The sequence below is a fragment of the Lolium rigidum genome, chromosome 7 (assembly GCF_022539505.1).
Source record: "Lolium rigidum isolate FL_2022 chromosome 7, APGP_CSIRO_Lrig_0.1, whole genome shotgun sequence".
Lineage (NCBI taxonomy): Eukaryota > Viridiplantae > Streptophyta > Magnoliopsida > Poales > Poaceae > Lolium > Lolium rigidum.
The window spans coordinates 180,875,656-180,900,012 of NC_061514.1; the positions used below are offsets into that span (position 1 = coordinate 180,875,656).

Sequence of the window (24,357 nt, forward strand, 5' to 3'; positions counted from 1 at the left end):
CCTACCTCATTGAAACTGAAGTTGCAGAACCAAGGTCTGTTACAGGAAGCTTGTGTTCAATCTGGCAGGCTTCGACGGACAACTAGAACATTGATAATCTATACCTAATAATAAAGGAGCTAAGGTTTCTGCCAAAATTTTCGTCTAACTTTTCGCTGGACCGTTTTACCCTCCCACCAAATCACATAATACTACTGATACCATATACCGATTCGTTTTCCTTTTTTTTTTCGAAGCAACCGAACGAACGCCCGCGCCATCGGCGTCTGCGGGGGCGGACGCTCCAGGCCGCGCGCGACGCAGTCGAGCGTGCAGAGGCGCCAGCGTCCGCAGGGGAACGCCCGCGCCATCGGCGTCTGCGGGGGCGGACGCTCCAGGCCGCGCGCGACGCAGTCGAGCGTGCAGAGGCGCCAGCGTCCGCAGGGGGCGCTCCGACTAATATTTGTGATTGGAGCTTCATCTAAAGTAATCTTAGTCCAGCTCATGGGTATGCATTATATCTTTAGGTTTGTTCTTCTATATATGCGGTCATCTTACATACTTTAAAATTTATTTACGCAGAAGTGATGCAGTTTAGTTTATTCTGGCATATTGATAAATTATTCTTTTTTGTTTTCTATTTTTGAAGTAAACATATTTCGTTCATCCGCAGCAACGCGCGGGCATTGTCCTAGTATGATAATAAAGAAACTAAGACTACAACCACCAATAGAACTACCAAACAAGTTAACTGAAACAAGTCGACAGTTTTAAAACTCCACAAAATACAAACCAGCAGTCTGCTAACTGATTACAGAGATATGGCAAGTCACTCGATAAACATAGGCAAGAAAAGGACAAATCCTTGCTGCAAGCGGAGACCTGGCATTTTACCATAATGGGGCAACTGTAACACCCTGCAGAAGAAAACATTATCAGTTAAGGAGAATATGGTCGTAAAATTATGAAAAGAAAATTGAAATAAGTATCTTGAAGAAAATTGAAATAGGTAATGTGAAGAAAATTGATCAAAAAAAGAAATAGGTAATGTGAAGAATGATTCTAGAGGGCCTCTTACTTCTGAACAATGACAATCTTGGAAGATCTGCAAGGCCTAGGTACATGGTGTACAACAGCCTGCTTTCACCTTCTATACAAAGCCTTGATATCCAGGCGCATAGTTTTGTTGTCCAGTAACTCGTCCTCACAGTTATCAATATCAACATTGTTCAGCTTAAAGCCTTCTTCGGACGTGCAGTGCTGCTCACTCCATTCAAACCACAGCTTTGGTATGACTTCTTTCTTGAATGCAGTTTCATGGAAGTTTTCCTCTAGAGAATCAGCAGCTACAAGCCTGTACACAAACACTTTCTTGTGCTGTCCAGGCCTGAAGGCTCGCCCAATTGCTTGACGGGTAACAGACGGGTTCAAGTGAACATCTAAAATCACAACTCTTGATGCGCCCACAAGGGAGATACCCTCCCCACATGCCTTGATAGAACCAAACAGAACTTTTGCATCAGCAGAGTTGTTAAACTGCTCCATCGCCAGATCTCTCTCTTCTGGACTAGTATCACCAGAGATCACAAAGATCTCCTTGCCTACATGCCAGCCCTTTGTCTTCACCAATAGCCTTTCCAAAAACTTCATGGGAAGTATATACTGACCAAAAGCAAGCACCTTCTCTCCTGCAGAATTCGCAAGCACCAGGATGTTAGTGAAAAATCTCGCCTTCACACCGTCCGTCACATTGCTAGACTGGACCAAACTATCAATTGTGGCATCCGTCGAGTTGATAGCCCTATCTGTAGCAGCAACTTCTGAAATTTCTGACAGACAAGGATGCATGTACAGTGCAGCTCCGACTGCGCTTCCTTTGAAATTTTCATAGGCTTCCAACTTATGAACGATTTGTTTCTGCTTGGGACTGAGTTTCAGGAAGACACTGAAGTCTACTAGGCCAGGTAGTTCTTCTAAGATGTCACCCTTATAGTAGTGAAGCACGTCTTTTGTTAGTTCTCTGAGACTTCTAATGACGTGTGATTTTCTCACAAAGTTATCATCATTCAGCAGGGTCTCTTCTACTGACTCAGTGAATACATTGCCAGCAACCGCTTTTGAAATCCTGCTACCTGACATTGCCACTTGACACATTATACGTCTAACGATCGGACGAGAACGTTCCATCTTGAGAAACTGTGGCCGTACAAGGTTCAAGATGTTGAACACTTCTCTGACATGATTCTGGAAAAGTGTACCAGATAGGACCACCTTACGGGGAGTTTGTACTCTGCTCAGGGATTCTAGCACATTAGTCTCCCGATTCCTAGGTGTATGACCCTCATCCATTATCAGTAGGTTAGGGACCATAAGCAACATGTCCCGGCACGCAGCTGCAACGGTGCCACCCCCATCACTACAAATTATCTGCGAGAACTGCGTGTATCCAAGAAATAGGATGCTCATTTTGGCTTGCCAAGAGTTGAGGATTTCCAACTGGTCTGCTCTCTTGTCAGCCTTGACAGAATAGAAATCATACAGTGGTATGTCCTCCACTTGCCACCGTTGAAATTCCCTCTTCCATGTACCTAATATGCCTTTAGGAAGTATAACAAGGGGCCTTGCAGAAGGATACTTTGCGAGGAAGCTCTGAATGAAACTTATCAGCATAAATGTTTTCCCCGAACCAGGGGCATGAGCTAGGATGCAACCTCCTGGTTTCTCAGAGACTAAATTCTTAACCAGAAAGTGGAAACCTGCCAACTGATGTGGTCTCATGTGCTTTGCATGCCTTGGATGGATGGCAATGTCTAACACAATGTGTTCTTCAGCGACTCTAACATCACCAATGGCTATCTCATCAGCATCCTTCGAACGCGTTTCACAGAAATATGATCTTGACCTTGATGCCTGATATAAGGTAAACATTATATCGTTTGAATTTTCCAATCATACATTTGAATTTCATGATTACCATGTAAAACATTGGAAATATGATGTATGCTGAAGTTCCATATTTGTTACTAAACACAGGTCTTGCTTAATGTTGCCCAGCTCTCCAAAGCCACATAATTGCTATAAAGGATACTAAGTAAGAACTTCCCCAAATTAAAATTAAATGCATATAAAAAATTGTTGGCTGCTAAACGAGCTCGGAGTTATGGAAGCATCACATGAATTAAACAAATAACAGACCTTTTTCCACTGATAATCAATGATTGTGTCAGCCCTCCTCACAATCATACCGCAAACACGACATACATGGCCCAGATCTTCATGAATCCGTATGTCATGATTGCAGTCGGTGTCCACCTCTTTTTTAGTCACTTCTTTCGCACTGGCTACCTCTTCAAGTGTGTCAAGCTGGTCAATAAATAAATAAGTAAATCATTATGGAAAAACACAAATCAAAAGTAACAATTAAACTGAAAATAAAGTATGCAATTTTCTCTTTGATAGATATCTGATGTTTAAACGAGAAATATATTCCCTTCGGCCTCTACCGTAGCAGATACTACCTCCATCAAAAAGCTTAAAGATTATATTTTTCTTGAAAAGTCAAACCAAGTAAAGTTTGACCAAAATTTTAGAAGAATCTATCAACAAATATAATATTTTGTAGATATCATATGAAAACATATTTCATTATCTATCTAATGATATTGATTTTGTATTTTGCATGTTAATGATTTTTGGTAAAAACTTAGTCAAACTTGACGTAGTTTGACTTTCTAAAAATAATATAAGCCTTAAGCTTTGGGATGGAGGTAGTAAGAAGATACACTATATTAGAACAATCCAAGCTGTTTTTTTACCAGCGTTGCACACATGCCCAATACCGGCCAGCTAAACATCTTGGACAGGACAGGGGCATCCACGTGTGCAATGCTGGTCATTAAAACAACTTGCACAGGCGGGTGATGTAAACTTAGTTTCATCATTGGGTGTGAGGTGCGGCCTTGTGCGAAGCAATTCAATCTTGAGATAAAGTAACGCATGGAGCATGTATATGCACAACAGTTAACTTACAAAATAATAGATTTCAAAATTCTGCAGCAACAAAAATCGTAAGTCTATGATTACAATTTGTACCTTTGAGCTTTCGATAGCCAGTGAGAAGTCGTTCCAAAAATCCTCCAGACCATCACTTTCCCTTTCTTGTTTATCCTCTTCCTCCATGGGCTCATCCTCCTCCACAGGGCTGTAAGTTTCTGAAGGCAAATCAAGTACTGCTGGATTTGCTTCATTTTTTCTTGGCAAAATTTCAGCATCTCCATCTACCTGGACCTGGGAGCTTAGGTGCAATTTCTGTAGTTTTCTCTCCACAGGGCTGTAAGTTTCTGAAGGCAAATCAAGTACTGCTGCATTTGCTTCATTTCTTCTTTTCCTTGGCACAGTTTCAGCATCTCCATCTACCTGCGAGCTTAGGCCTGATTTCTGTTGTTTTCTCTCCACAGGACTGTGAGTTTCTGAAGGAAAATCAAGTACTTCTGGGTTTGCTTCATTTTTTCTTTTTCTTGGCACAGTTTCAGCATTTCCATCTACGTGGGAGCATAGGTCCAATTTCCGTTGTTCTCTCTCCTTAGGAAGAGAAAGAATTTTTGTTGTTTCTGCTATCCTCTCCGCATGGCTAGCAGCCTACATTGAGCAGCAAGAGTTATGGCTAGATGATGAGAACTTTCAACTTTGAATTGGAATGGATTCAACAAATATCGACCATTTAATACCCCATTATTCAGTACAAGAGAAAGGAGTATTTGTGAATGTAAGATGCATTAAGAAATTAGATGGATTCATACCCCATTATTCAGTACAAGAGAAAGGAGTATTTTTGAATGTAAGATGCATTAAGCAATTAGATGGATGAATACTAAGAAACACTGAAAACAAAGATCACAGATTCACGGTGCCCTTTAGAGATACCGACGTGCAGTGCAGGGTTTGATACGAAATACTAGTTTTTTAATTGATGCAAAAAAAATCGAAAAGGGTAACATAGCCCAGCCTCTGCATCGATCAATGCACACAGCCTTTTTAGTGTGAAGTTTCAGTTCATGCATGTAGGAAAAGATAGTAGAGTGTGTAAAATTTGAAGTTCAGTAAAACAATTGCAAGTGAAGAAGTACATACAGCCAGATCTTGTTTACGTTCCTCTTCAGGTCTTTCGTGCAATATAACTCTCTCAAAATGAGCTGATGGTTGATAGCTGGACCAAGGATACCGGTTCATTAAAGCTGCACTTTGACCATATGGAGCAATTCGACTGTTTTGGTCTCGACCAAGCGTGGTTTCAATTACTTCGTCAATTCCTTTTGTTGCCGCACATGTGGTGAGCGTACCAGTCCATTCTGATTGTATCAGTTGTTTGCTTTTCTCAGGTGTCATCTGTCGTTTTTTCTCAGGTGTCACCTTTTCTTCATTCTCAGGAGTCAGCTGTTGGTATCCTGCTGTGCTTTCATCTTCATCATCCGAATCAAGAATTATTATTACTTCCTTCTTCTGATCAGTTTGCTCGATAGAGCTGTTGATCAACTTAGTTTCAGCACTCACTAGGTAACTCGGAGTGGGATCACACAGAGTAGAATTGATATTCATCAATTGGACCTTCCGAGCATACGAACTTCCAGAGTCCTTGGTAACACTGCCACATCCCAAACTGCGACCCGTATTCGCAGTAGGAAGTGAAAGACCACTCACGGGGTCAGTAGCCTTGATTTTTCTGCGGTAATACAAGCCTACAGAGACAGGTTATTGATCACTAATCACACTAGAGGATAAAATAAATTTGAATCAGAAATCAAAGTAGCACTTATGCTGACATTCTAATGTCCATGACAAAGACAATATATGGCACATTTATAATTTTAAGCACATACAGTTTCATTTGGACAACTTTAAAAGTCCCCTTAAATACAATGACCAATATGCAGTAGCCAACCACCCAATTAGGAAGCATAATAATCAACGAAAAAATAGGCACCGTTTTTTCATCACTCATAGGTTTACTACTAGAGTGACGCGTAGTACAAACTAGATACCTATGTCGTTAAGGTAGAGCTGAGGATCGAACTTAGGCTATCTAGCCCACACTCCATGGCGAGATGAACCACACATCATCCATATGACAAGACAATTAAGTAGAATAACTACTTTCCAAACTAGTGAAATAATAACAAGACATCAAAGTCGACACGATCCAAGTCAAGGTGAGATCATGGGCGGATGCGGAAGCGTGAGGGCCACGTCAACTACTCCCTTAGACTAGGTTTCTTGGGTTGAGTTGTATGGCATGGTTGTTGGTCCACTCTTCGGACTTATTTTTCTATCGATGAATCGAAATGCAAAACTTTTTGAGTTTTTGCGAAAATAATAATTGCAAGACAAAAAAGTAGAATTAATATTTTCTAAACTAGTAAAATATGGCATGACATAACAAATAGGGCACTGACACCACAAGTTCCATTTTTTGATAAAACAGCGCAAATTACATGGAAAGAGAGAAAAAAAAAGTGAAGCAACAAAACCGAGCAATCCACCATATGGATGAAGAAATTACAAAGGTGGTATAACCAAAGCAGGGTGAGGGCCCCAAATGGCCAAATACCTTAAATTTCAATCTCAAATGGATAGATTTAGTGGTAATCAACATCTCTCCTCACTCTAGCTCTCAAGCTAAACAAAACAAGTCCAAAAATAGCATGTTCAGGTCGCGATACAGGCTTATAATGCTACTTGCAGAAAAGGCGACAAAAATTGCCAATTGTCACCCTACCTCATGCTCAAAAAACACCATCCGTATATGAGTAAAAATGAACTCAAATGATAAACCGGAATGTCATCATGAATTCAGTACTCCATATAAAGCCTTCTCTATTGTTTGGCAGAATAAGAAAAGATCAAATAAGGTGGATGCCACATATAGGTCATGAAAGATGAGCAGGGTGCAATAGATGTGTAATTTTTTTTTTTTGCGTGTCAATAGATGCGTAAATCACCTAAATCTATTTTATCTCTGGACTCCATGAGCCATGGCCTGCCATTTCTAAACTTTGGCACGCCTGTATTTGGTCAAGACATGTAAAGCCCAAACTACTGAATCCAGATATCCATGCTCACAGGTACTAACTGATACTACATAAATCGAAGTTTTTTTTTTGACAAATCTGACCCTTTGTCTAAACTCGGAGCAAAGTAACCCTATCCAACAGTTTAACCAAACCTGGCCATTTTGGCACTGAGCTTACAAATACCAGCGCCACAAACCATGTAGTTAAACCCTTGGCCGAGAAAATTTCCATTAAGCCCACCCTCTTGGAAATGTCCCTGTCTTTTTTTCTTCGAAAAGAAGGATAACCCCTAGCCTCTGCCTCGACTGATGCGCACACATATATATTATCAATTTGAAGAGTGTCAAGCAAAGCCAAACATTGGTGTCAAATAAAATGGTCTTACAGAAAGAAAAAGAACAATAACGCCAGCTCTTCCCAAATATTTACCGCAACCCATCGCCAATGAAAAAAATGACCGACAAAAGCTCCTCATGCCTGAAGAAAGTAGATGTACATTTTCTGTGGTGCAACGAAACAGCCTTTTCAGCTTATTCCTACGACATGTTCATGTGTGTTCACAATTCCTGTAAGAGCATGTCTAACAGGCCCCGTATAACCCGCCCACCCCGTAAAATTCCGGCGACATACGGGGCAGGCGCGGTTTGGGCCGTCTAGCAGGCCCCGTATTCGGGCCGCCCCGTTTCGGCGGAATACGGGGCCCAGGAAATCGGCCCCGTCGCCCCGTACATATAGTGGGCGCAGGTGCGAGTGAGGGGGAGGAGGCGGCGGCGAGGATCGCCTTCATCCCCTACGTCATCCTGGACGAGTAGAGGTAGGTTAAGTAGTATGATCCGTAGTATGATCCGTAGTATATGATCAAAATGTGTGTATGCTCCCTACTATGATCAATGAAGATGAACTTCCCGGGGTTTTAATTTTTGAAAATACGGGGCGAAATACGGGGTCTGCTAGACGGCATGGCTCGAAATGGAGCAGTTTTTCGATACGGGGCGAAATTAGAGCCTTATACGGGGCAGCGAAATACGGGGCCTGTTAGACATGCTCTAAACACGCCATGATATCCAACTCGCAGGCTTTTGTTTCTATACTTTGCCCTTTTTGCGGATCAAAGAGGCCCTAAAACCCTCCAAAAATGGAAGTAATCTCCCCCAATCAAACCCCGACAAAACCTAGAATCCAAAACCGCCACAAATCCCAATCCAAGACCTTTGCACCCTTCACAAACCCAAACGCGATACCGGAAGGAACAACCGCCAGAGCAGCCAGAGCCACCAGGGTATCACATCGAAGGTAGAGGAGGATCATGAGTGGAAGAGGTGGTTGCTCACCAGAGAGTGTCCCTGGGGGATCTTCGCCGGCGGTGGTCATGGCTGGCAGCCGCGCGCTGTGGTTTTTTCGAGGGAGGAGAGGACTGGAAAAGCGGCGTTATTGTCGGACCGATGGGTTCGTGTAGGAGCCTCCGCTTCGGTCCCTTGTCGCCTCGTTTCTCGCGCGAGTGGGTCACTGACGTGGCGACCGGAGAAGCGTCAGCTGGAAGACGGGTAGGCTAGCATTGGTGAGATGCTAATTTTGGAGGTGAAAAGGTCCAATGGAAAATAAATGTAATACAACAAATGGCTTTCAGTGGCTGGTTAGTTATGAATAAGCAGTGATTATCCTTTTTGAGATCACTTTTTATGGGTAAAAATAGTGAGCAGCAACCATTTTTTTCTTATAAGAAAGAAGAATATGGATTAGTTAGGGGAGGTTTTTTGAGGGTGAAATGTTCTAGCTCACGATAAAAGATTTTAGCTTTTCGTGTGTAGTTTCCAAGGCTTATTCACGCTCACCAAATAACGTCCCTGAAAGCACCGCACGGTGCTGGATGACCGAAGTATGGTTAACGAAATCTTGAAGGCTCTAAGCCCACTTTTCCATTGGCAATATGTTCAGATGTGAACCCGTCTTTGAGGAGTGCAACTCACAGGTGTGCCAGACGACCTCATCTGGCGGTGGACGCCTAACGGCCAGGACAGCTCCAGATCCTGCTATAACGTCTTTTTCAGGGGTGATTGTATTTGTTAGTTTACATGTTAGGACACGTGTTGAACGGGTGAGTTGTGGTCTTCCACATCCGTCAAGATACCCGTTGTGTGACCAATCAAAAGCAACTATGGTGCATATCCTTACGGGCTGCCCTTTCTCCAAGACAATTTGGCATGACATATTGTCATGGATTTGATCTATGGCGGGACCCCATCCCGGTTGTCGAGGTGACTTCGCGGAATAGTGGTTGCTAGTGCAGCGATCAACCCTTTGGCAGATGCGCAAAAGAATATCATTGTTGATCATGCTCACAACCTAGTGGATTTGGAAGCATCAAAACGAGGTCGTCTTCGACAACGCTTGGCCCTAGTGGATTTGTATGTTTAAAACACTATATCCAGAAAAGTATCAACACGTAGTGTTTCACATGATCTGTTTCCTAACACGATTCATCATTCATTAAAATTGTGATAACAGAATAGAAGATTCGAAAAATTGTGCTAATGAAGCACTCGGGTAAACTTGGAAAGTATAAGAGTTTAGTATTTTCCTTATTTACCTTTATATCTTCGATTAATATTCAAGGTACGACTTTTGGGATCGGAAAACACAGGGCATGCCATTTTGCCCCCGCACCCAGAAACCGAGGTACCACTAAAGCAAAATTAAATAAGGGGGATGGTTGTGTCCTCGTGTTTGGCCGTCAGGGTGAGCGGGGGAGCTGTGAAATAGGGAAAATGGGGTTAGACCAATCTTATCGACAATCAGGGTAGGCGGGTGGAAAAATAGGGAAAGAAAGCATGGTTGATCGAGTGATTGACGAATGGCTATGTCGGCGGTGGCCCGCATGGACAAGAGAATGTTCGGCCAACATGAGTAATTGGTAAAAAAAAAACAAATCTAGAAGTTAGAGAAGATATAGTGGAGTAGGTAGGTGCAAGTAATTTCTCTTGTTCTTACCGATCACGACGAAATGACTTGATGTAGATTTGAACCAAGCTTTGGCAGATGTAGAAATTTGGAGGTTGTGGTTGATAGGAATAAATCAATCTAGATGGAATCGCGGCGTCTAGGTTGTTCCGGTGGTATGAGGGTATGAGTTGAGAGTACTCGATTCATTATATTGGGGTGTGGCGGCGGTGACACAAACTAGGGTGACGCTAGGTTTTAGGGCAAGGTCTCGGGTTGAGGATCTCATGCATGTAGGATGGGAGATGCAGGCCTGGGCTGGTTGATAGTTTTGGAGATGCATCGCTGCTATGTGACTAGGCTAGGATTTGGGCCCCAAATTTTGGGGGCCTATGCCATCGTTTAGCTCGCGGGCCCTTGTCGATGGCCCTAAGATGACCCAACCTTCTTCGTTTTCTGCAGTAGTAGGAGCCCACCAAGAACAATGAATCTAGAGCCCCGCTGAAGGAGGATCGATGGGCGAAAAGCACTTTGACCACCGTCACCATTCTAGAGGATAGGAAATGGCGTTGCAACTTGTATGAGCATCTAAGAAAGGAAAATTTTCGCACAAAACTCACCATAATGGAGACATCAGATCTACAATACACATGTCACAAGTCTGTCACCAACGGATGCAACTACACCATTAGGATAAAGGAAGAAACGGGTGAATTTTTTAATTCGTCGTCGACACCACTCCCGTGTATGAAGCATCAGATATCGATGAAACCTATCTCTACCAAGAGAGTACCTCTCCCAACTAAATACCCCCAACAACTACTACAAATTGGTCCTCTCGTGCCTCTCAAAAATAAATATGTTGGAGGCATAGGATGCGATGACCTCTCCGGTGATAGGACAAATTGGATAGTTAGCAATTTTTTAGTCTATTTAAATTTTAGGAGGTGCAGGAATATTGTCAACACCCGGATTTTTAAGTCCAGATGCCTATTATGCCATACATCGCAATCCCAGGAAGATTGTTTTTGCAAGCATAACAGTTGAATATCATAGAGTCATCATTCATTACAACACCATAATAGTCTTACAACAGAAAGGATCACATGATCCAGTCCCATTACAACACTTGATCTAAGGATCAATTCTGATGACGGAACAGTATGGCCTTTCCAACTGTCCATGACCGCGGATGCGGCTATTCGAATAGGTTCACACTCTGCAGAGGTCGTACACTTGTGCCACAATAATTTCAATAGTCCGTCAAGGGTAACTGGCCCTGATTTATCACACACAGTGCGCAGATTACCAGTCCTAACTTTTCATTTACATACCCTAGTATAGGCACCTCTCCCCATCTAGCATCATCCCAATCATTACTCAACATTAGACTAGGGTTTCTTCTTTAGGGTTTGGAAAATAGTTTCCTCTCAGTGAAAATTCTACTAGGGTTTCTATTATTTCCTTTGGAGAAATCATTTCCTCTCATTGAATCTTCTTAAGATTTAATCTCCTCAATTAATAAGTGTGAGATCATGTTGACCAAGGTCAATACTTCACATTTATCATTTGAGAAAAATGATTTAAATGAGGTATTACACCTCATGCAATTTAAATCCTACTTTGATTTAATATCCTCAAGTAAGCAATGATGATACCATGCAACTAAGGTCATCACTTTGCTTCACATTACTTGGGAAGATGATTTAAATGAGGTGATGGGATTAGTAGCATAGAAACCAAAAAAATTCCTACCGCAAGAACGAAAACACAAGCGAAGATCTAATCTAGAAGACGGTAGCAACGAGGAGATGACGAGACTAACCCTTGAAGATTTCCAAAGCCTACGAGATTAGATCTCGTTGTTGCAGAAGATGATCACTTGCCGCTTTCAAAAGCGCGTAGAAGATCTTGATGGTGCTACAATCGGGCAGCACCTCCGTACTCGGTCACACGTACGGTGTTGATGAAGACGACGTCCTCCTCCCTGTTCCAGCGTGCAGCAGAAGTAGTAGAACCTCCTCGGAATCCCGGTAGCATGACGACGTGGTGACGGTGGTGGTGGAGATCTCTGGCAGGGCTTCGCCTATGCGCTGCGGGAGAGATATGTGGAGGAGGGGCTCTAGGGTTTGGGGAAAGAGGGGGTCTAGGGCGCCGGCCACTTGGGGGCTGCGGCCTAGGAGGCTTTGGTGTGTCCGGCCCCTCCCCTTGGCTCCTCATTATATAGGTGGAAGTCCCCAAGAGTTGTAGTCCAAGTCTTCGAATAAGACCCCAACAATAAAACCTCCCAAAAGTGGGAAACCTACTCAAGGGGGGAGTCCTACTCAAGGTGGGACTCCCACCTTTCCTTGAGGTGGGGTGGCCGGCCACCTTAGGTGGAGTCCACCTGGGACTCCTCCCCCTTAGGGTTGGTTGGCCATGCTAGTGGAGTCCCTCCGGAACTCCACCTTCCATAGTGATTTCTTCCAGACTTTTCTAGAACCTTCTAGAACCTTCCATAAATGCACCAGATCATTTTCAAACTTATAAAATGACTTCATATATATGAATCTTATTCTCCGGACCATTCCGGAACTCCTCGTGATGTCCTGGATCCTATCCGAGACTCCGAACAAAACTTCGAACTCCATTCCATATTCCATATCTACTCAAACGACATCAAACCTTAAGTGTGTCACCCTACGGTTCACGAACTATGCAGACATGGTTGAGACTTCTCTCCGACCAATAACCAATAGTGGGATCTGTAGATCCATAATGGCTCCCATATATTCAACGATGACTTAGTGATCGAATGAACCATTTACATACGATACCGATTCCCTTTGTCACGCGATATTTTACTTGTCCGAGGTTTGATCATCGGTATCTCTATACTTTGTTCAACCTCATCTCATGACAAGTACTCTTTACTCGTAGCGTGGTATGTGGTCTCTTATGAACCTTTCATATGCTTGCAAGGTAATTAGACGACATTCCACCGAGAGGGCCCAGAGTATATCTATCCGTCATCGGGATGGACAAATCCCACTGTTGATCCATATGCCTCAACTCATACTTTCCGAATACTTAATCCCACCTTTATAACCACCCATTTACGCAGTGGCGTTTGATGTAATCAAAGTACCCTTCCGGTATAAGTGATTTACATGATCTCATGGTCGAAGGACTAGGTAACTATGTATCAAAAGCTTATAGCAAATAACTTAATGACGTGATCTTATGCTACGCTTAATTGGGTGTGTCCATTACATCATTCACATAATGACATAACCTTGTTATTAATAACATCCAATGTTCATGATCATGAAACTATGATCATCTATTAATCAACAAGCTAGTTATACAAGAGACTTACTAGGGACTCCTTGTTGTTTACATAACACACAAGTATCAATGTTTCGGTTAATACAATTATAGCATGGTATATAAACATTTATCATAAACACAAAGATATATAATAATCATTTTATTATTGCCTCTTGGGCATATCTCCAACAGTCTCCCACTTGCACTAGAATCAATAATCTAGATTACATTGTAAGGTACCTAACACCCATGGCATTTTGGTGTTGGTCATGCTTTGCCCTAGGGAGAGCTTTAGTCAACGGATCTGCTTGATACGTCCAATTTGCATCACTATTTTATATCATAATTTGCTGTTATTCATTGATATATTTCATATTTGGATATAATACTTATGTTATTTCATCTATTTTGCATGTTTCATGATTATTGGAGGATCGCGCACCGGAGCCGGGATTCCGCTGGAAAAAGCATCGTCGAACGCAATATTTCGGAAGATCAACAATTGACGGGAATTACACGAAAACTCCTATTTTTCCAGATGACGAAGGGAGCCAGAAGGGGAGCTGAGGAGGGCCGCCATGGGCCCCCCTCACAGGCCGGCGTGGGCCCTGCCCCGGCCGCGCCGCCCGTGAGGAGGGGGCCCACAGCCCCCTCTCGCCTCCTTTTCTTCGCGTACTCCTTCGTCCCGAAAACCTAAGCCAGAGGGGGTACGTCGCGAAGAGTCACAGCCTCCTCTGCGGGGCGGAGAACACCAGAGAGAAAAGAGCTCTCCAGCAGGCTGAGATCTGCCGGGGAAATTCCCTCCCGGAGGGGGAAATCGACGCCATCGTCACCGTCACCGAGCTGGACATCATCTCCATCACCATTACCATCATCTTCATCATCATCACCGCCGTCTCCACCGCTGCACCTCGTCACCGCTGTAGCAATTTGGGTTTGATCTTGATTGTTTGATAGGGGAAACTCTCCCGGTGTTGATTTCTACTTGTTATTGATGCTATTGAGTGAAACCGTTGAACCAAGGTTTATGTTCAGATTGTTATTCATTATCATATCACCTCTGATCATGTTCCATATGATGTCTCGTGAGTAGTTCGTTTAGTTCTTGAGGACATGGGTGAAGTCTAAATGTTAGTAGTGAAGTATGGTTGAGTAATATTCAATGTTATGATATTTAAGTTGTGGTGTTATTCTTCTAGTGGTGTCGTGTGAACGTCGACTACACGACACTTCACCTTTATGGGCCTAGGGGAATGCATCTTGTACTCGTTTGCCAATTGCGGGGTTGCCGGAGTGACGAAACACGAGCCCCGTTGGTATATCGATGCGAGGAGGGATCGCAGGATCTCGAGTTTTAGGGCTGTGGTTAGATTTATCTTAATTACTTTCTTGTAGGTGCGGATGCTTGCAAGGGGTATAATCACAAGTATGTATTAGTCCTAGGAAGGGCGGTACATTAGCATAGGTTCACCCACACAACACTTATCAAAACAATGAAGATTAATCAGCCGTATGTAGCGAAAGCACTAGACTAAAATCCCGTGTGTCCTCGAGAACGTTTGTTCATTATAAGTAAACAAACCGGCTTGTCCTTTGTGCTAAAAAGGATTGGGCCACTCGCTGCAATTGTTACTCTCGCACTTTACTTACTCGTACTTTATTCATCTGTTACGTCAAAACCCCCTGAATACTTGTCCGTGAGCATTTACGGTGAATCCTTCATCGAAATTGCTTGTCAACACCTTCGCTCCTCGTTGGGATCGACATTCTTACTTATCGAAGATACTGCGATACACCCCTATACTTGTGGGTCATCAAGACTATTTTCACGGCGCCGTTGCCGGGGAGTGAAGCGCTATTGGTAAGTGGAATTGGTAAGGAAAATTTCTACTTGTTTGTGCTGATTTTATTTCACCTGCTTGCTATAACTCATTATGGAGAGATCTTCTCTTGAGTGTTTATTTGGGAAATCTACTACTACTGCAAAGGTAGTGGATGAGGCGCCAGGTAAGGAAGAATTACCATACAAAATACCTATGAAAATTATTGAACGTGTAGTGGGTAACCGTTATACAGGGGATGGAACTGTCCACCCTGGAGATCATTTACTGTTCTTACATGAATTATGCGGTTTATTCAAGTGTGTAGGTATTTCTATGGATGAAGTGAGGAAGAAACTATTCTCTGTATCGTTGTCTGGTAAAGCGGCGCATTGGTATAAATTACTGGATAATGGGGATTCTCTTGAATGGAATGATATTGTGCCCCGGTTTTATTCTAAGTTCTATCCTCCAAGTGAGATTCACAAAGATCGGAATCGCATATATAATTTTTGGCCTCATGAAGGAGAAAGTATTGCCCAAGCGTGGGGAGATTGAAGTCTTTAATGCTCAAATGCCCCATTCATGAGCTTCCGGTAATATTATTATTGATAATTTCTATGCAAGACTTTCTTTTCAAGACAAGACCTTGCTTGGATACTTCTTGTTCCAGATCATTTACACGCAACAAGGAAGAGTTTAAAAGGGACCTTCTTAATCGGATCCAAGAAAATACTGAAGGATGGGAGAACGACAAGGATAGAGAATCGGGTATAATTTATGATTATAAATGCATTGAAGCTTTTATGGATACTGATAAATTTCGTAATATGAGTGCTACTTATGATCTTGATTCTCAAGTTGCTGCAAATCTTTATAAAGCTTTTGCTTCTCATTATGAATTGCCTAAGAAGAACTTTGATAAGTATCATGAACCGTATAAAGATAAAATTGATTCATCTATAAATAAATGTGTTGTAGTTGAAACTGTTGATCATGTTATTCCTGAAGCTTATATTGAAAAAACTCCTTTCCCTGCTAAAATGAAGGAGTACTCTGTTATAAATAGTGCGGTTCATAAAAGTGAAAAGAAACCTATAGAACCTGAAGAACAAATAAAAGTTGCGGAAATACATATGTACACACAAGCATGGGTGTGGATGCTATCTGTACCATTCATAGCCTGCTGGTGCTTTGAGATCCGTGGAAAGAAAGCTACAATAGAAATGTTTTTGCTCTGTTTTTTGCATCCGCTCAGAAGGTGTCAGTCCGATGTGACAAGAGGTAAAGCCTGCCTACCCGGCTCGGAGGCACAGGATTCTCGAGACCTTGGGCGTAGACTCTTCCTGTTGGATAAGCCTATCCCCCATCCTCACGTAGGAGCTAGTACCTCTCTTCGTGCAAACTCGATCGAACCAACCTCCACCTCTCTCCTTCGCCCGAGTTCTATCATTTTTTCTAAGAAAATCCCTCCAGCTCCGGCGTTCATTGAAGGGTGAATGCAGCGGTTGTCGAGTTGTGCAGATGGAGGAAGCTCCAGTTCATGTCCATCGCGGCACGCCCGCGACTCCCTAGCTGTCCAGCGACGCGCCGCCGCCTGCTGCCTAAATAGCGGCGGGCTCAAATCGATCTCGAACGGGCCTCGCTGTCGTCCTGCTCGAGGCCGGCGCCCAAGAAGTTGATCTGCATCGACTTGAACCTGCTGCGCGCGTCGCCGGAGGTGCTGGGTAAGGGCGCGTTCAGGATGGGGAGCGGCGTCGGGGTGGCAGAGGGCCGGAGTTCCGCCACAATCGGCGACGTGCAGCACGAGCTGCTGTCGGCCCTCCGCGCCTGCTACTTCAGCAGTTAGCATCATCAATTCTACCGCGGAGTACAGTAATATTTTAGTGTCTGGGCTAGTTGCTCCGATTCCATGGATTTCTTTGACTGTCGCTAATTGCTGCGTCGGTCTGTTTTGGTCTTATTGGGATATACTCTGTTCAGCCATTTGAACTAATGTGTTTGGATTGGTAGAGGTGATACGCATTTGTATCATGTTTCGTCTTAACTAGTTGAGGATTTCCTGGATTTTGTTTAGGTTCTTCGTTGCATACTTGTTTGTCAAATCCGTCGGTGCAGTTTTTTGTTTATCAATTGTTATTCTGAACTTGATGTCTTTCTAGAGAGAACAATTTAATCAAAAATAGCCAGGCCACACGCCTCTCTCTCTCTCTCTCTCTCTCTCTCTCTCTCAACATGAATAACGGACAGATTTTTGTTTCACCATTACACGTTTTGGCTCTTTGGTTCTTCACCACTTAATCCACAAATCACAAAAAATAATTCTAAATGTTTTGAATACCCACGGTTTATTGACATGCTAAATGCTTCTCTTACGTTTTGCAATGTAGAAAAAAAAAGACAAAACAAACAAGAATCTGGAACAGATCAAATAATTGATATGAAGCATAAGATATTAAGAGATGAACAGAGAGAAGACGGCGTTGCGCCCCTTCCCTGCCTCCTTCTGCTCCATCACGAACCGCCGCCACCCACAGAGTTCTCGCAGCTGTGTGCTGGGCCTGCTGGTGTTCCTCCACAGCGGTTTCCTCCTTGCAGACGCAATATCACCGCAAGAACAGCAAGCCCGGCCGTGTCGCGCATGAACACGGCGCTGGCCGCGGCGATCTCCGTCCGGCATCAGCAGGCCGGCCTCGGCCTCGGCCTTGGCGCGCGTCCCACTGGCACGCGGTACGGCCACCATTGCGGCCACGTCAACCTCGAGTTCCAGGCCTCGTGCGCTCCAAGCCTCCAAGAAGGAGGACATCTGTATCCATGGAGGCCACTGGGTACCACATCCTCCAGCGGGACGCCTTGATGCGCCAGTCCGCGCACATCTGCATCTTTGGAGGCCACTGGGCACCGCCGAACATTGCCTGCAATTAGCACAAGATCGGTACATCACTGAGTGAGAAAGAAGAGAGGGAGAGAAAAAGAAACGGATGCCCCGGCAGCGAGAATCTGAACCTGAGCACCAGCAGCCCAACGGAGAGAACGGGTAGTGGAGTCGCTGCACCACAGAGAGGCCGCGCCGGCGGCTCGACGGAGAGGACGGGAGGCAGAATAGATGCACAGCGGAGCAGCTCAGTCTGCGAGCGGCCAAGGTCCGGCGCGGATAGAAATTCTTGTTTCTTGCCGGCGGCGAGAATGAGGATCTGGGTGAAGAAATTTAGAGAAAGAGGGACAATGGCGACACGGGCCACCTCTCTTTTTCTGGAACAGGGGCGGAATCTCTCCGTACAGAGGAGTAGGATGCAATGGGTATGGGATGGACTGTCGCTCGGTTTAAAGAATGGAGAAAAGCAAAAAACGATGTGACATATAAAACGTGGAGAAAACAGAATGGAAAGAGAAAATGCCCAGTCAGTCACCACGGGCACGGATCTCAATAATATCATGGACGGTACAGATTACACCCATACCCATGCTTGTGTGTACAAAATCCACACTCAAGTTGAACCTGCTGTTGCAATTGTTAAAGATCTTGTGACTGAAAATGTGGAAGATGGTCATATTATTTTTTGTGAAGATGCTTCTAATATTGATTCGCATCCTAATAAGTCTAGGAAAGCTAGTGTTCCTATGCTATCTGTTAGAATTGGTGATCATTGTTATTATGGATTATGTGATATTGGTGCAAGTATTAGTGCTATTCCTTATGAGCTTTACACGGAGATTATGCACGAAATTGGTTCTTGTGAACTTGAAGATATTGATGTGGTTATTCGGCTGGCTAATAGAGAAACTATCTCTCCAATTGGTATTATTCGAGATGTGGAAGTTCTATGTGGTAAGATTAAATATCCTGCTGACTTTTTGGTACTTGGTTCTGCTTGCTAGTAAATATTGTCCTATCATTTTTGGTAGACCTTTTCTAAATACTTGTGGAGCTATTATAGATTGCAAGAAAGAGAAAATTTTGACTAAATTTGCTGGTGAATCTTATGAGTTTAACTTCTCTAAATTTACCAAAACACCTTATAAAATTGATTCGCCTAATAGTGATTTTAAAGTTGAACAGATGTGCATCTATTGCTCTTGCTCCTAATAATCCTTTGCAGCAACATTTGGAGAATAGTGAGAGTGAAGTTTTCAGGGAAGAAATAAATGAGCTTGATGAAATTTTCCTTCGTCAACCTATTCTTAAGCATGATTTACCGGTGGAAGATCTGGGTACAACACCACCACCAAAGGAAGATCCTGTCTTTGATTTAAAACCATTGCCTGATAATCTTAAATATGCTCATATAGATGATAAGAAAATATATCCTGTTATTATTAGTGCTATTGGCTACACTCTTGATGACTTGAAGGGGATTTCTCCCTCTATTTGCCAACACGCCATTAATATGGAAGATGATGCGAAGCCTGTTGTTGAACCTCAGCGTCGTCTAATTCCTAAGATGAAGGATGTGGTAAGAAATGAGGTATTAAGACTCCTTGAAGCTGGTATTATATATCCTATTGCTGATAGTAGATGGGTTAGTCCTGTGCATTGTGTTCCTAAGAAAGGAGGAATGACTGTTGTGCCTAATGATAATGATGAGCTCATACCTCAAAGAGTAGTTGTAGGTTATAGAATGTGCATTAATTATCGAAAAGTTAATAAGGTTACTAAGAAAGATCATTACCCTTTGCCTTTTATTGATCAAATGTTAGAAAGGTTATCTAAAAATACTCATTTTTGCTTTCTTGATGGTTATTCTGGATTTTCACAAATTGCTGGTAAAACTAAAGATCAAGAGAAAACCACTTTCACTTGTCCCTATGGAACTTATGCTTATAGGCGTATGCCTTTTGGTTTATGTAATGCTCCTGCTACTTTTCAAAGATGCATGTCTGCTATTTTTCATGGCTTTTGTGAGAGTATTGTAGAGGTATTCATGGATGATTTTTCTGTCTATGGGAATTCTTTTGGTAGTTGCTTGCGAAACCTTGATAAAGTTTTGCAGAGATGTGAAGAAACTAACCTTTTTTCTTAATTGGGAGAAATGCCACTTTATGGTTAATGAAGGAATTGTACTGGGACATAAAATTTCCGAGAGAGGTATTGAAGTTGATAGAGCTAAAGTTGAAGCAATTGAGAAGATGCCCTATCCTAGGGATGTTAAAGGTATTCGTAGTGTTCTTGGTCATGCTGGGTTTTATAGGACGTTTATTAAAGACTTCTCTAAGATTTCAAAGCCTCTTACTAATCTTCTTCAAAAAGATGTACCTTTTGTTTTTGATGATGATTGTAAGGAAGCTTTTGAAACTCTAAAGAAAGCCTTAACAACTGCCCCTATAGTTGAACCTTGTGGTGACCCTGCATACCACTGCATGTTGTAGTATGCCAGTCGTTGATATAACATTCACGAAGTACCATTCCGCAAATATTACATCCCTCAGAGTAGTACAACAGAACATAGCAGGGTCCATAACTCATTCACTTATTATTACAAGCATCAAACATATATTGTCCGGGACCTCCTCTTGGGTCCTCAGAGGGATACTCCTGGGTTCGAGGTGAACCCAACTTAGCTTACAATATAAGAGTCTCATTAAACTATACATTTATTGCCTCGAGCAGCTAAATACTAAGAGTTCGGGCTGCTCGGCTACTACTACTACTGGATGTCTCTAGGCTTGATCTCCTCCGGAAGCCTCTCCGGATCCGTAGACGATGAGGTAGTCTACACCTTCTATACCTCCGGAGAGGTCTCGGTTCTTCATAGCCGATGATCTCGGCTCCTTCATTGTTGTCGTAGTCCTCCTCCGGACGATTCGGGCAATCTAAGCATGGGATTTAAGAGTGGTATGAGTACGAGCGTACTCAACAAGTTCATTATAGATAAGAGGTGTTTAATGCACTAGCTACGATATTAGACCAGAAAGTCTAATACCAATGCAAGTTTTGATAAACATTTCTTCAAGAGATTGCTTTTATTTCTGTTATCACCAGAATTTGACTGAGTCAGAGGTGGGCCGCGATCAAGATGGACTTGAAGATATATATATGGAAGAAATACGTGAATCGGCCTTACATGCAAAGTTTGGGCTAGTTTGCCCTTGTATCTGTAACATATTAGGTTACGTGTCGATTAGGAGTTAGAATTTTACCCGTGCACGGTTAGGTGCACGCTTGAGTTAGAAAGTCCCTTGGACTATAAATATGTATCTAGGGTTTATGGAATAAACAACAACCAACGTTCAACACAAACAAATCTCGGCGCATCGCCAACTCCTTCGTCTCGAGGGTTTCTCCGTTAAGCACCATGCTGCCTAGATCGCATCTTGCGATCTAGGCAGCACAAGCCTACCCACGTTGTTCATGCGTTGCTCGTGCTGAAGCCTTTTTGATGGCGAGCAACGTAGTTATCTTAGATGTATTAGGGTTAGCATTGTTCTTCGTATCATATGCTGTCGTAGTGCGACCCTTATGCATCTAGCCGCCCTTACACCTATCTCAGGTGTAGGGACGGCACCCCGCTTGATCATAGTTTAGTAGATCCAATCCGTTACGGTTGCTCCTTGTTCTGCAAGGATTAGTTTAATATCCGCATTAGTTAGGCCCTACAAAGGGTTGGAGGATCCAGCGGCGTGTAGGGTGACGTTTGCTAGCCCTAGAAAGGATGTTCCGGGATCAACCTCGTGTTGGTTTTTAGGCCCTGTCTAGGATCGGCTTACGGTCACCGTGCGCGAGCGCGAGGCCCAATCGTGAGTAGGATGATCCGATTATGCGGTGAAAACCCTAAATCGTCGTAGATCTCATTAGCTTTATCTTGATCAAGCAGGACCACCATATATTCGGACACCTTGTACGAATCATGGGTGGATCGGCTGAGAGCCGATCGAGGCTCGTATTTAATGTTTACGTGTATGCCATGCAGGAAACTAAGCGAGGCATCATCCAACACCTTCCTGACTAGGTATAGGTCAGGTGGCACGCCCTTGCGATAGCATCGGACGTGCGACCAGGAGGCTTTGCGGGCCGTCGCTCTGAGGGACTGGGGCCAGCCGCAGCCCTAGTTGTTCCCGGCTCTACTGTGTTGCCCGTTGCTGCCAGCCAGTGGGTTTCTGACGTCAACACATTCTGGCACGCCCGGTGGGACAACTTTCGACATCCACCACATCGCCATCTACATCCGAGATGGCGGAAAGCACTCCGGTCAAGTACGAGGATCTGCCTGATGAGCTCAAGAAGAAACATGACGAGATCAAGGAAACCCTCGAAGCCGAACTCATCGGCTCTTTCCACAGAACCCGCTCCCATGGCGTCGGGTGGAAGGGGTTCACACCTGAAGGCGCACTCGATGTAGTGGACCTGTCCACCCCGTCAGAAGAACGCACCAGGTCGCTGCGTCGGGAGATCAACTACATGGTGGCTCGGTCGCTGCACCGCCACTGCGAGAGCCTGGTGAACACTTTGGAGCGTGTCGCTCTGCGCGTGGTCCAGGAAATCATGAGCCACCGGTACTCTCCGTCGGGACCAGTTCTGGGGACTTTCAAAGGAGAGATGGCACTCCAGTCCCATCCTCCGCTGCCGTTCGCATGGGCAGCACCGGAAGTGCCGAACTCATCGGCATACGTCGTCTACAAGATTGGTGGTGATCCTAGTGACTACCAATTCCTACCTGAGGCACCCAAGGAGATCCCGCACGGATACGCGTGCGCATACGTGCCGGACTGCAATACCTCGGGCACTCTCGAACCGAGGTTGCAACAGCGAGGGCCTCCGGAACGGCGGGGAGGAACGTCGGGAGCGAGATCTTGAGAAGCAAACGTGGCTAGCTAAGTACGCCACTCCGACAAACCTCCGAGCCCAGCTCCTGCAGGTTGGCTTAGAACCGGAAAAGCAAGCATGGCTGGTTTAGTATGCCACCCCGGCGAATCTTCAGGGTTCGACACCTTCAGCCATCACCGCGGATCAGATTTGTGCAATCCTGAAAGATCAGTTCGGCATGATGCCGAAAAGGAAGACGTTCGGCTATACCAAGCCGTACCCCAACGACTACGAACTGATCCCGCTACCACCCAAATATCGGCTCCCGGACTTCACAAAGTTTAGTGGATCAGATGGTTCCGGCTCCATCGAGCATGTGAGCCGATATTTGGCACAGTCGGGCACGATCTCAGCATCGGACGAGCTGCGTGTGAGGTTCTTCGCACGGTCCCTCACGGGATTGGCTTTCGGGTGGTACACATCGCTGCCACCGAACTCCATCCGGACTTGGAAGCGGTTGGAAGAGCAGTTCCATGAGCAGTATCACTCGGAGGCTTCCGAGGTTGGTATTGCCGATCTAGCACAAGTACGACGAAGCGCGGGGAGACGAGTGTCGAGAATACGTCCAGCGCTTCGGGACCATTAGGAACCGATGCTTTTCGGCTCATGTAAGTGAAAAAGAAGCGATCGAGTTGGCGGTGGTGGGTCTCTCATCATCGATCAAGGACGTGGCCTCCCAAGCGAGACTACCCTTCATTGGCGCACATGGTGCGAAGGCTTGTCGAGCATATGAGCGGCGCCACCCGGATGTTTACCGGGACAAATTCAAGCGTGCGGTGACCCTGGTTGAGGCGGACGAGGATGAAGGTGCTCGCGGGAGATCGAGAGGTAGCGAGTGGCTGAATGGACTCGAGCGGCGAGCCCCGTGTCCTGCAAATGGGTGAAGCCACAAGGCCCTCCAAAAGGGTTCGACTTCGACGTGACCAAAGCGAGCAGATTTTTGATCTCTTACTCACGGAGAAGCATATAAAGGTACCCGAAGGCCACAAGATCCCCACGGTGCAAGAGCTGAACGGAAAGCCATACCGCAAGTGGCATAACACGTTCACCCACACCACCAACGACTGCAGGGTGTGGCGGCAGCGGATCCAAATGGCGATAGAAAATGGACGGTTAATTTTCAACCGGTACGCCATGAAGGTCGACACACACCCCTTCCCGCCGTGAACATGGTGGAGTATACTTACCATGGAGGGTGCCGGCCGGATTTCTCGTGCAATATCAACATGGTAGGACCTGGACACCACTCCGGTAAGGACGGAGATGAGGGCAGTTGCTCTCATAGCAAAGATACGGAGGAAGCCGCTCCACGCGATCGGCTCCGCCAAGACGGCAAGCGCTACGTCACAGAGGGAGAAGTGAAAAACATAAGGTATCAACGACCTCTCTCTGATCACCTCCTCAACAAGTATGTGAGTCAGTATGACCAACGCCGGCGGTACAA

At 44.5% G+C, this 24,357-nt stretch overlaps 1 protein-coding gene across 1 annotated transcript; it reads right to left on the minus strand.

Annotated features, from left to right (window-relative positions):
• Positions 1-1,122: 1,122 nt before the first annotated feature.
• Positions 1,123-5,721, minus strand: LOC124672341 (protein CHROMATIN REMODELING 35-like; the record flags this gene model as incomplete). Its single annotated transcript, XM_047208583.1, has 5 exons — positions 1,123-2,889; positions 3,175-3,342; positions 4,072-4,232; positions 4,479-4,617; positions 5,110-5,721. Coding segments are annotated over 5 exons (2,847 nt in total), but the record flags the coding sequence as incomplete, so codon positions are not given.
• Between the last annotated feature and the right edge of the window lie 18,636 nt (positions 5,722-24,357).